This window comes from Vulpes vulpes, chromosome 3 (assembly GCF_048418805.1).
Source record: "Vulpes vulpes isolate BD-2025 chromosome 3, VulVul3, whole genome shotgun sequence".
Classification (NCBI taxonomy): Eukaryota; Metazoa; Chordata; class Mammalia; order Carnivora; family Canidae; genus Vulpes; species Vulpes vulpes.
The window spans coordinates 80,413,377-80,426,281 of NC_132782.1; the positions used below are offsets into that span (position 1 = coordinate 80,413,377).

The 12,905-nt window shown below is 54.3% G+C and overlaps 1 protein-coding gene across 6 annotated transcripts in view; it reads right to left on the reverse strand.

Annotated features, from left to right (window-relative positions):
• Positions 1 to 2,213: 2,213 nt before the first annotated feature.
• GTF2IRD1 (GTF2I repeat domain containing 1) overlaps positions 2,214 to 12,905 on the reverse strand; it is a 110,581-nt gene continuing 99,889 nt past the window's right edge. For all 6 annotated transcript variants that reach the window (XM_072752839.1, XM_072752838.1, XM_026019587.2 and 3 more), the window contains 5 exons: positions 11,926 to 12,003; positions 10,071 to 10,263; positions 6,156 to 6,193; positions 3,820 to 3,953; positions 2,214 to 2,472 (listed from right to left, as the gene is read on the reverse strand). In XM_072752839.1, coding sequence (XP_072608940.1) covers positions 2,404 to 2,472; positions 3,820 to 3,953; positions 6,156 to 6,193; positions 10,071 to 10,263; positions 11,926 to 12,003 — 512 coding nt within the window. In that variant the 3' untranslated portion in view covers positions 2,214 to 2,403. The remainder of the gene's footprint in view (positions 2,473 to 3,819; positions 3,954 to 6,155; positions 6,194 to 10,070; positions 10,264 to 11,925; positions 12,004 to 12,905) is intronic.

A 12,905-nucleotide genomic window follows, 5' to 3' on the forward strand; every position in this document is an offset into this window, starting at 1 on the left:
CCCGGGGGGGGCGGGGGAGGCGGGGGGCGCCCGGGGGCGGGCTGCGGGGGGGGCCGGGAGGGCGCCCGGGGGGGGGGGCCTGCGGGGGAGGCCGGGGCGCCCGGGGGGCCGGGGGCGGGCTGCGGGGGAAGGCCGGGGAGGGGGGCGCCGGGGGCGGGCTGCGGGGGGGCCGGGGGAGGCGGGGGGCGCCGGGGGCGGGCTGCGGGGGGGCCGGGGGAGGCGGGGGGCGCCCGGGGGCGGGCTGCGGGGGGGCCGGGGGCGGGCTGCGGGGGGGGCCGGGGGGGCGCCCGGGGGGGGGGGCCTGCGGGGGAGGCCGGGGCGCCCGGGGGGCCGGGGGCGGGCTGCGGGGGAGGCCGGGGGGGGGGGGGCCGGGGCCGGGCTGCGGGGGGGGCCGGGGGGGCGCCCGCGGGGGCGGCCGGGGGGCCGGGGGCGGGCTGCGCGGGAGGCCGGGGGGGGGGGGGGGGGCGCCGGGGCCGGGCTGCGGTGGGGCGCCCGGGGGCCGGCGCTCCTGCTCGGGGGCCGCGGTGGAGGAGGAGGGGAGGGGTGGGAGGCAGGGGACGAGAGTGGAGGAGAAGGTCCCCGCCGGCCGAGGAGCTGGCAGGCAGGTCCAGGGGGCCGGAGGGCAGATGCAAGAGCGCCTTCTAGTCCACAGTTTCTGCCCTTGACAGCGGTGCTGGCTGTGGGGGCGCCCCAGCCCTGAGCCTGGACAGGAAGGGGCAGGGGTCTGAGGGTGCGGTGCGGAGCCCTCGTGGGTCCCTGGGTCCGGGGCGCCGGGACGAGGGAGCAGGCGGTGGCAGCAGCAGACGGGGCAGCGGTGTGGGCGCCGCGTGCCAGCCTTGCGGCTTCTGGCTTCTGGCATCTTTCCAGGACGGAGCGGAGTCCGGAAGGCGGGGCCGGGGCCTCCCCTCCGGGCGCTGCGCTCTGGGCACCGGGCTGACCCTGGGGGTTGGCAGACGCTCCTGGCCGGTTTTGATCACTTAATTGGCTGAGTCACAGCTCAGCTCCTCCAAGTGGTAGGCCCGCTTCTGGCCCTTGGCTTGCCCCTGTGGTCACCCTGACCCCTCCATGCCCGAGCCTGCCTGTCCAATTGACTTCCGAGTCCTGCTGGCTGACCTTGTTCTGCTCCACCTGGCTGGATCCGGGGCCAGCTCTCCTGGAGCCCCTACAGGAGCCTCCGGTGTGGTCTCCCAGCTTCTCCTTCCTTCCTCACCGCCCTCCAAGGCACTCCCTGCTGGAAGGTGGGCCCTTCCATAATGCAGATCCAGTGGTGGCCCCCCCCAGGCTGCCTCTTCCTGGCCCACAAGGCCAGCAGAAAAAAGGGGTGCAGGCTGGCCCCAGGGTACATGGCTCAGCTGAAGAACCCAGGCTGCATTCCTGCTGCACTCACCCCTTCAACCTGGCTCCCTGTGTGGGGTGCGGCACACAGCCCACTGGGCATCCCCACTGATCCCTCATCTTGCCTCCAGGCACTCTCTGTTCCTGGAACGCCCAAGGTCTCGGGCAGCCTCCCAGCCTTGGCACAAGCGGCTCTCCTAGAACACCATTCAGCTTTGCCCTGCCAACCCCGACTGTGCTCTTTAAGTCTCCTCTTCAGAGATGGTCCTTGATTCGGTGCTGAGGTCACCCTGCCTTGTGCTCCCAGGGTTCCCTGCCTTCCCCACCCCACGTGAATGGGCCGAGCCGCCCAGTGCCAGGCCCTTTTGATCTGTCCTCTTCCTTCATCTTCTCACCTGCCACCAGAGTGGCCTTTCTGAGACACAGCTGTGACCCATCACTGCTGCTCAGATGCCCTGAGCTCTATCAAAAATCCCACCCCCCCACCCCTTCGGCCCCAAAGCAGAGCCCCTTCGCCAAGCCACCTTCTCTCCAGCCATGGAGATCCCAGCCTTGACGATTATATTTAATACCTTAGACTTCACCTGTTACTCAGCACGACAGACCCCTGTTGCCACCCTGTGCACTCCCCAAGGCCAGGGGGTCAGTGTGCCACCTGCCCTTACATGGCACCTCATCCGGAAGTCACGCGGCCCCAGCAGCAGAGAGAGAAATGAGAGAAGTCAGCCCCAGACACCAGGACCCAGTGGGGGACAAGGACACTGCCTCTGCTTTGGCAAGGAATGGTGGGGGGACCTTGGTGGGCCATCTGAGCTGTGTTTCCTGACCTTATCCCAGTGACAGCCGCAGTTGTAATTCCAAACGAGAATACTCAAAAGTTATAAGCAAGCGCAAATTTTTTTTTTTTTTTTTTTTTTACTTATTTAAAAAGGCCTTGGTGGCAGGAATATAGTGTAAAAATCATTGGAAAAACTAAAAGGCATCGATACATATCCGAATATACACTTTGTACATAAATTACATTTCCTTTAGTCTTTCTGAGTGAGGTCCTGATTTCAGCATTGAGGTCTAGTAATTCAGAGGTCCTGGGAGCTGCACGTTCAGGCCGGCATAGTCCACCATGTACATTGGCCATTGCTAGAAAGAGGGGACAAATGGTCTGGGTTAGGACTCCAGATGGCACGGAAAGAACGCCAGACCACTTAGCTCTACTTTCAGAAGGGCCTTCTCAGATGCTATTCACTCTGAGGCGGCTGGAGGTCCAGGGAGGGGATGTGACCTGTCCAAGGTCACACAGTCCACCAGTGGCCATGGAGCCTGGGCTGGGGCCTTCTGACCTGTTCCCACCTGTCCCAGGCACTACTCATGTGGACCAGATGGGATTGAGGAGTGGCTCTGAACACTCCCAGGTGGTCACCCCCACAAACTCAGCCCTCTCCAGGGCTTATGCTCCAAAGAGTCCTGTCTCTTGGATGTGGGAAGAACTAGGGACCCCCTATAGGCACTCGTAGGTGGGGAGAAAGGTACAGCCTGAACTTTGGGGTTTCCTAGGAAAGGGGTTAGAGGGAGGCACGGTCAAAAATAAATCCCCAAATCATTTTCAAATGTGCTCCAGTATTCTCCCCACTGGACTCAGGATTTCAAAGCTAGTATTTTGAGATAAGAAAGAACTGGCAAGGGATCCCTGGGTGGCGCAGTGGTTTGGCGCTTGCCTTTGGCCCAGGGTGCGATCCTGGAGACCCGGGATCGAATCCCACGTCAGGCTCCCGGTGCATGGAGCCTGCTTCTCCCTCTGCTTATGTCTCTGCCTCTCTCTCTCTCTCTCTCTCTCTGTGACTATCATAAATAAATAAAAATTAAAAAAAAAAAATTAAAAAAAAAAAAAAAAAAGAAAGAACTGGCAAGTGTGTGTGCCCCTAAAATGAGCTCTTCCTCTTGGATGGGAGAGAACCCAATCCAACCACATGGCAGGATAGGAGGAGCTTGCAGGTGGGCCATCCATCCACCACCGCTGACCACAGTGAGGCCACAGTCAACCAGCCCTTGACCCTTGTTTCCCTCCTCCGTACCCTGTGGGTAACACCCACACCTCACAGGGCTGTGGTGAGGCCCAGAGCGCATGATATGAGCACAGAGATTAACTTAGCATCTGGCAACCCGGGAACCTGAGAGTCAGCTCTGGGTACTGCTCTGGCACCGCCCAGGGGAGTCCTCTACCCTCTCCCAGCTTCGGCTTGCCCACATGCCCAGTGGGGGTGTGGCTTCCTGCCCAGGTGCACGTGAGCAGCCCGATGACAGGCCTGGGCTACCTCTCCAGTAGGTCCGGCAGATGGGTGTGCAACCCTGAGGCCAAGGAGCCCCACTCAGAGCTTACTTAGTGCCTCCCTGCACCCCAAACCCATGTCCCACAGCAGACGGCCTGGCCCAAGCGCAGGGTGAAGGCCAAAGAGTAGGGCGGTCAGGTCTGGATCTGTGCAACTTTACCACGAGTGAGATCTGGTTGGTGGATGCCACAGACTCCGGGTTAGAGGATGAGGAGGAGGAAGACGAGGAGGAGGAGAAGGAGTTCCCTTCAGAAACCCGCTTTCTCTTGCGCTTGGGAATGCTGCTGTCTTTGGCTGGTGGGAGAAAAGGCTGTTGACATCTCATGCCGGCTGCTGTGTCTGCGCTTTGAACCCCCTTTGAACCCCCCTGGAGAAGGCTTTTTTTTTTTTTTAAAACCCAGGGAAGGCTTTTATTTTCATGTTTCAAGTCCTCTTCTCGGCATTCAAGGCTCCAGACCTCCCTGCCGCTCCCCCCACCCTCGGGTGGCCAAGGCCCATCCCTCCAACCTCCTGCCTTAGCTGGGTCCCACAGCCCAGTGGTCATCTGCCTGCCTTTGCTAACACAAGCCTCATCCCCCAGGTGTGCCTCCCAAGTGGGCTCAGTTCGGGCCCAGGTCTTCCTGATACCATCCCCAGACCATACCATCCCCAGACCATACCATCCCCAGACCACCCAATGGGGTCAGGCCTCCCTGGAACTCCCAGGGCCTAGCATCCCACAGGGAAAGGCTCAGCCTTGGGCCTTGGAGAAAGTCACTTAAAGTTACTCGGCCCTTGTCCTTCATTTCCTCTCAGATGAAATATGAGTCAGATCCTGCAGGGTTGCTGGGAGGCTCCCGTGGGTGACCTGCCTGGGCCTCCAGATCTACTTAACAATCGAGAACTAGTACTGTCGCTATTGTTAACTGTGGATAATGCTATGACAAATGACAGTTCACAAGTACAGCAGTTCACAGCAGGCAGTGTCTCCGTGGAAAGAGACTGCTTTACAATCGAAAGTCCTAGATTCAAATTCCATTACCGCCAATGCTAGCTCTCTAGCATTAACCTCTCTGAGCCAAATGGGAAAAACAGTGTGATGTGAGACTCAAAGGAGATTATGTGTATGAAAGAGCCCAGCACAGGGCAGGACTCAGCAGGTGTTCTGTGGCTGCAGAATTAAATTGATATGAATATAAGAGACTTGGAAAAGATTTGCAACTGTGTGTCACACAAGTAGGGTTTGGTGCTTGACTGAGCGGCCAGCTCACTGAGTAGACACCAGAAGGGTTGTGATAACACAGTATGAACACTGGCTGGGCCCATGAAGTGGCTGTTTGTCCAACTGGCGGAGACAAATCAGAGGCTGGGGGGTCTGTGACATGGCATAATCAGACATCCTGGGAAACAGAAGACTCAGGGCAGAAGGAGCTCAGGGAATGGGCCAGAGACAAGGGATTTTTGTAGGAGGCCTCACGTGAACAATGAAGGCAGAGGTGCTGGCCAAGGGCCATGGCCAACCTGGGGTCACTCTAAGACCCCAAAGATGGCCATGGTGGAGTGTTGGATGCAAGTTATGGCATCTGTGCTCTGAGAATTTGTCCTAAACTCTCCTCCCAAGGCCTCAGCAGAGTCTTCTGCCCCTCTGCCTTTGACCTAGAACAGCTCCCAAATCTGTCACCTCCCTACTACAAATCTGGTGTGACCAGTGCAGGACAGAGGGAGGGGGCTCCTGGTTGGGCTGTGCCACCCTAGGCCCATTCTAGAGGTGGGGCCTCGGGTCTCAGGCCAGGATGGGGGCCCATCACAGTGCCCATTGAGCACTTGCTGGGACTGCAGCTTAGATGGATGGCTCAAGGTGGCCACCAAGTCTCCTTGTGGCCCTGCTAACCCCCCTTCCTTCTCTGGGCTTCAGCTTCCCAGCTGCGCAATGTGTTTGGGACTATATCTGTGTATTTTAATCAGTGGTATGCCTCCAAATCACCCACCCAGGGAAACACCCCCCATCCCCGGGGTACATCTTCTCAGGCAGAACCATCATACCAGACGGTCTCCCAGCTTCCTGTGAACTCATAGGTTCTAAGAGACAATGTCTGGTGCAGATGTGTGTTCTGCAAATACAGGGAGAATGGTGGAGTATCCCCTATGCCCAGCCCATCTCAGCCACTCGGCCTGCCCCCCTCTGCTGGTATTGTCCCTGTCTTCCCCAGGTGGCTTCTATGATCCCACCTACTGTCCTCTCCTCCTGGCTCTGGCCTGCTCCCATCATCCCCAGGTGACACACTCAGCTGTGCTATGGCAGGGTCCCCCCTTGACGGACAACTGCAGGCTCCCTGGGGCCTTCCAGGGACACTGGCCTGCAGGGGGAAGTCTCAGGCTCCCTGTGGACGTACTGGGCAGAGGGCACTATACTTCCTCAGGGTGGTCAGCTACCTACCACATGCCACCTGGGCCAGATCTGCCCACAGACCTGGTCCCCAAGAGGCAGTGAGGTGGTCTCTTCAGTCTCCACCTTACCTGGCACCTTGGCATCATTGCAGATTTCTGCGAAAGGTCTAAAACAGAAAGAAAGGAGGTGGCAGTTAGAAAATGGGGCTTCCTCTCTTTCTTCTCACCTGCCCCCTGAATGTGGATGACACCTCTCATGAAATGAGAGGCTGTGGCTGCCACTGGAGTGCCAGCTAAGACCCGGATGGAAATGGTGAGCACCCCTGAGACCATGCAGTATCCTGCCAGGCCAGCTGCCCCTCTGCTGCTGGGTTCCTGGTCTAGAAATTGACAGTGTCACCTGACCAAGTGATCAGAAATATGTGCCCAGGGTGCCCAGCTGGCTCAGTTGGTCAAGCATGAGGCTCTTGATCTTAGGGTCATGAATTTAAGCCCCGTGTTGGGTGTAGAGATGACTTAAATAAATCAATTAAAAAAAAAATGTGTGCCTGGATTTAGATAAATGCATATTCATCAAAATACTATTTTTATATATCTTTTAATTATAATTTTATTATTTTACTTTTAGCATTATTTATACAAACCCCCCCTCCCAAATGAGATGCAGCCGAAGTGTCCATCAGTAGAGGACATTATGGGCCATCTATAAAGATGATGGGTCAGTCACCAAAGGGAATCATGAAGGATGTGGATAATGTTCGAGCATGTACAAGACAGCCAGACGAGAGGGCGCCTGGGTGGCTCAGTGGTTGAGTGTCTGCCTTCAGCTCAGGGCGTGATCCCAGGGTCCTGGGATTGAGTCCCGCATCAGGTTCCCCACAGGGAGCCTGCTTCTCCCTCTGCCTATGTCTCTGTCTCTCTCTGTGTGTCACATGAATAAATAAATAAATAATATTTAAAAAAAAAAAAAGGGGGCAGCCCCGGTGGCGCAGCCGTTTGGCACTGCCTGCAGCCTAGGGTGTGATCCTGGAGACCCGGGATCGAGTCCCATGTCGGGCTCCCTGCATGGAGCCTGCTTCTCCCTCTGCCTGTGTCTCTGCCTCTAGTCTCTCTCTCTGTCTCTGAATAAAAGAAATAAATCTTAAAATAATAATAATAATAATATATTAAAAAATCCCTTAAAAAAGACAGCCAGATGAGAAACAGCGAGTTGCTCTGCCCCTCCCCCCTGCTCGCTCAAGTGCTCTCTAATAAATAAATAAAATCTTAAAAAAAAAAAATCTTATGTAAAATTGAATAGAAAATGTGAGTAGGGGAAAAAGTTCGAAATCAATGCATCACACGGTGTTAGCCTTAAAGAGGAGAGTTAGTTATGGTTATCTCCTTTTTTTCTTGGAAACAAGAAAAGTTTCCAAGAAATGTTTTTGTTTTCAAGTTTGCTGTATTTTCTTTTTATCGAGGTATAATTTTTTTTTAAAGACTTTATTTATTTATTTATTTATTTATTTTTAAATTTTTATTTATTTATGATAGTCACAGAGAGAGAGAGAGAGGCAGAGACACAGGCAGAGGGAGAAGCAGGCTCCATGCACCGGGAGCCCGACGTGGGATTCGATCCCGTGTCTCCAGGATCGCGCCCTGGGCCAAAGGCCGGCGCCAAACCGCTGCGCCACCCAGGGATCCCTAAAGACTTTATTTATTTATCTGAGAGAGGGAGCACATGAGAGCGAGCACAAGCCAGAGGCAGGGAGATGGGCACAGGCAGGCTTCCAGCTGAGCAGAAAGCCTGACTCAGGACCCGACCCCAGGACTCCGGGATCATGACTTGAGCTAAATGCAGATGCTTAACTGACTGAGCCACCCAGGCACCCCTTTATTGAGGTATAATTGATATATGACATCATAGTAGTTTCAGGTGTGCAACATAATGATTCAGTATTTGTATATACTGTGAAATCACCACGTAAGTCTGGTTAATATCTGTCACCATACAGTGTTACAAAATCTTTTTTTTATTTTTTAAGATTTTAAGTACTCTCTACACCCAATGTGGGGCTTAAACTCACAACCGTGAGATTAAAAATCACATGATCGGGCAGCCCCGGTGGCGCAGCGGTTTGGCACTGCCTGCAGCCCAGGGCATGATCCTGGAGACCCGGGATCGAGTCCCACGTTGGGCTCCCTGCATGGAGCCTGCTTCTCCCTCCGCCTGTGTCTCTGCCTCTCTCTCTCTCTCTCTGTGTCTCTATGAATAAATAAAATCTTAAAAAAAAAAAAAAATCACATGATCTACCGACTGAACCAGCTAGACACCCCACAAAATCTTTTTTTCTTCTGATGATTTTTAAGATCTACTTTCTTAGCAACTTCCAAATGTGCAATAAACTATTATTAACTATAGTCATAGCAACTATGGTGTGATTTATTTTTATTTGTGTTCTTAATTTTTTTCTTAATTTTTTTTTATTTTTAAAGTAATCTCTACACCCAATGTGGAACCCAAACCCACAAACCTTAGATCAAGCATTGCATTGAGCCAGCCACGTGCCCCTAAAAATAATCTAATAAACTATTGTAATTTTAAAAAAAGACCATAAGGATACATGGTGGCAGTTATCTCTGGATGATGGGAGTACTAAATATTATTTTATAAATATATTGAAATGGGTAAAAATTAATGGTATAGTTAGAAAAAGCCAAACAAACACCCATGAATGTTGGGGCTGTGTGTCTGAGCAGGAAGGGGCTAGAATCAGAACACCTGGAGCTATAGACTGAAAGTCTGTGTCCTCTCCACACCCCAAATTTGTATGTGGGAACCTAATCCCGATGCAATACTGGGAGGTGGGGCCTTTGGGAGAGATGAGGTCAGGAGGGAGAAGCCCTTAGAAGGAGATAGTACCCTCAGAAAAGAGGCCCCAGAGAGCTCCCTTGCACCTTTTTCTTTTTCTTCTTCTAAGATCTATTTATTAGAGGAACGTGCTCATGAGCAGGGAGAGGGGCAGAGGGAGAGAATCCTCAAGCAGACTCCTCGCTGAGCACAGAACCAGACTCTACTCAGGGCTCAATCCGACGACCCCAAGATCATGACCTGAGCTGAAGCCAACAGTTGGATGCTTAACTGACTGAACCCCCAAGGAGCCCCTCCCTCACCCCTTCTAACATGTGAGGACTCGTGCGAGAAGATGGTTGTCTAGGAACTAGGAAGCGGGTCCTCTCCTGACCCTGAATCTGTCACCACCTTGATCTTGGACTTCCCAGCCTCCAGAACTGCGAGAGCCAAATGCGTGTTGTTTATAAGCCACCTGGTGTGTCTGGTGTGTCGTATTGTGTTACAGGGACTTGGATGGAGTAAGATAGCTGGGTTTGTGTTCCAGCTGACCCACCATGACTTACACCAGCCCTTTCCTCACTCTGGGTATCAGTTTCCTTATGTTTATGTGTTGTTGTTTTTTAAGATTTTCTTTATTGGGGCACCTGGGTGGCTCAGTGGTTAAGCATCTGCCTTTGGCTCAAGTCATGATCCGGGGACCTGAGATTGAGTCCTGCATCGGGCTCCTCACAGAGAGCCTCCTTCTCCCTTTGCCTCTGTCTCTGCCTCTCTGTGTCTCTCATGAATAAATAAATAAAATCCTAAAAAAAAAAAAAAAAATCTTAAAAGATTTTATTTATTTTACAGAGAGAAAGAAAGCACAAGCAGGGGGGAACAGCAAAGGGGGAAGGAGAAGCAGGCTCACCACTGAGCAGGGAGCCCAATACAGGACTCAATCCCAGGACCCGGAGATCATGATCTGAGCTGAAGTCAGATGCTTAACTGACTCACGCAGGTGCCCCCCCGTTTCCGCATATCTAAGATGAGACTGTTAAGCTAGCTTGTCTCCTGGATTCCGTGCAAGCAGGAGGCACTTGCCTGCCTATCTGTGTCTGTCTCTCTCGTCTCCTGGCTGCACCTGCTTTGGGAACTTCCCGACCGGATGCAAGCAGTCTTCTTCCCATGGCCCTTGCCCACTCTGCCCACCCCGCCCTGGGCACTGGGGCACTCACTGGAGCTGGTTGATGATGACCATGCGCACGTGCTCCCGGGCCTTCAGGATCTTCTCCAGCCGGTGGATGTCATACGTGTTGGGGTTCCGGAAGGGGATATCGTCAGGCAGGCCCGTGACCTCAACGGCGTCAGGGCTGTCCCGGATCAGTTTATAAGGGACCAGGACAGGCCGGTTCAGCCCCAGGGCCTCACCTACAGGACACAGTGGGTCAGCGCAAGGAGAAGTTGTCCCCAGGTTAGAGGCTAAGTAAGCCCTCTAGGGAAAGGGCTGGATCCTGGCACATTCTAGCTCAGCAGCCACTGTACTAGAGCTTAAAAAATCAAAACACACACACACACCCTTTTTAAAAATCCACTTAGAAGTAAAAATCTAATGCCCAGTGCTGACCATTAAAACAGATGCTTCCACATGTGCCTGGTGCAATGATTTCACATGTGCCTGATTTGTGAAGTGTGCATACCTGGAACTGACAAATGAGGATGTCTGCCTAAAATCTACTATCATGTTAGAAAAAATACAAAGTTCTTACTTAAATATTTATGGATGATATGAAAGGGTGTCTTGGGTTTGTTTTCAAAAATTTAGAAGTGTGTACACGGAAAGAGAAGAAGTGACATTGGCAAGATGCTAGTGATCATAGGAGCTGGCTTTGGGTGATGGGGTGGCTCACTACGCTGTCCTCCCGCATCTGTACACATTTGAATTTTGATTTCACAATAAGTGAAAAGGACGACCCCCGCCCCCCTCCACCAACCACCAGCAGAGTCGCTTCTCACTCTCAAAGTGAAACCCCAACTCCTCGTTAGGCCTGCCTGGGCCTCCCTGAACATCGGGGGCCTCCCCCAGCTGCTTATTCCAGGCCCTCTGGCCTCCTAGCTGGTGTCCAGTCACCCAGCTGTCCCAGCCGCCTGGCAAGCTTTTCCTGGCCTGTGTGTTCCCTCCTGACACTAGGTCTGGGCTAATGTGTCCCATCTTCCCAGGGGCTTTCCTGCCCCATCCCCATGGCCAGCACCCCCCCTTGTCCTGCTACTGGGGTTTTGAGTTTTGTCTTTTCCTTTATCACTCTCCAAAATTCTACTTAAACATATTTTTTATCACTGCCTGTCTCCCTGCAACAAAATGGAAATAATACTAAACTCATCACAAATAAAATGTAACATATACAAAACATCTAGCATACACAGTCTGGCAGCTCAATGATCTAGAAAGCTCAACTGTACTTGGCTGTAACCATATTATTATTATCTATTATCTTAAGATTTTATTTTATTTTAAAGATTTTATTTTTAAGTAATCTCTATACCTAATGTGGGGCTGGACGCTGTGACCCTGAGATCAAGAGTCGCACGCTCTACCCACTGAGCCAGTCAGGTGCTCTGTAACTGTATTAATTGTCCCACCTGGGCTGCGCCCGAGCACCCAGGATGCCTTCACCTAGCATCGCATGGCCCTTACCTATTCTGTGTCCACCTCCCTTCACAGATTCTGAGCCCTAGGAGGACAGGGATCGGACCCTGCCCCACAGCTCAGTGTGTGTTGGGCAGATGCAGGAGCAAAGCCCTTGGCAGTGGGCATGGGCTCTGCCGCACAGCCCACCCCTACAGGAGTGGAGATGCTGACCACCACCATTGCCCTGGGCGCTCCTGACAGGTTCTTTCCCCTTCCTCAGACGGGTAGGCTCCCACCAGTCATGGGCAGGGCAGCTGTGTCCCCAGGAAGCAGGCAGGCCAGCTGGGGGGAAGTGGAGGAGACCAGGTTGGCTGCAGAGGGAAGGAGGGGCAGCCAAGGAAGGCGGCCCCGCACACCCTGCCCCGCACACCCTGCCCCGTGGGCCCTGCTCCTCACGCACTGACCGTATTTCTCATTGAAGAGCTCCTTCACCTGCTCCCGGAGGATCACCTTCTCCCCTAGTCTGTTGGCGTCATCTTCATCTACAAGAGGAAGACAGGGGGGCTGTGAAGGGTGGCACCCAGATGGGCCCTTGGATGGGCTCCTGCATGGCATCCCCAACCCTCACCTGCTGGAGCCTTCGTGCCAAGCCCTGCCCACCGAGATGATCATCAGGCAGCTGTGTTTCTGGCCCCGGTTGTCTGTTTATACAACCCATCCATCCCCACTTCTCTGAACAACTTCCCCAGCACAGGACCCCCTACCCCCGACCCGTGTCAGGCATGGGGCACTCTGAGGCTGGAGAGGCAGTGAGCCTCCTTGGAGGAACCCCCAGTCTAGTGGGGGTGGTACACACAGTGTCCACCCATGAGTGTGACAGGCAACATGCGGCAGGAGTCTGGGTGCCCACCCCCCTCTGCAAATCTGGGCAGGCCTCCTGGGGGAGGCTGTTTGAGTGTCCTCTCAGAAGGCAGGCAGGCAGCTTCTGCTGGATGGGGGTGGGCTGGGAAGGTGTGGAAGGAAGTAACGCAGGCGAGGGCACCAAAGGGTAAGATCATGGTTTGTTGGACCTGGGCTGACGCACAAGGTGGTACCAGGGGCGCTGGCAGGATTGAGCGGTGCTGTCAGACACTTGCTCCAGCTGCCTGGCAGGGCCTGAGCCTGAGGCTTGTGACCAGGGAGTCAGGCATGCAGGGGGAGTGTTGGGGGCTGCAGCCTCTGCACCCAGGACCTCTGTGGGCACCTGCTCTTGGACCTTTGGCTCCCCTCGCTCCCATCCTTGGTCTGAAGGAGCAGCAGGTCAGGTGAGCCCTGAGATGGGGCCTGGGCCAGGCTGGGGGGTGTGGGGAGTGGGGAGGCAGAGGGCGTGGATGGGATGGAGGGGTCCCGGGGGCAGAGGGGCCTGCAGGCTATTGCCCTGGGCTGGGGAGGGAGTTGGCTGGGC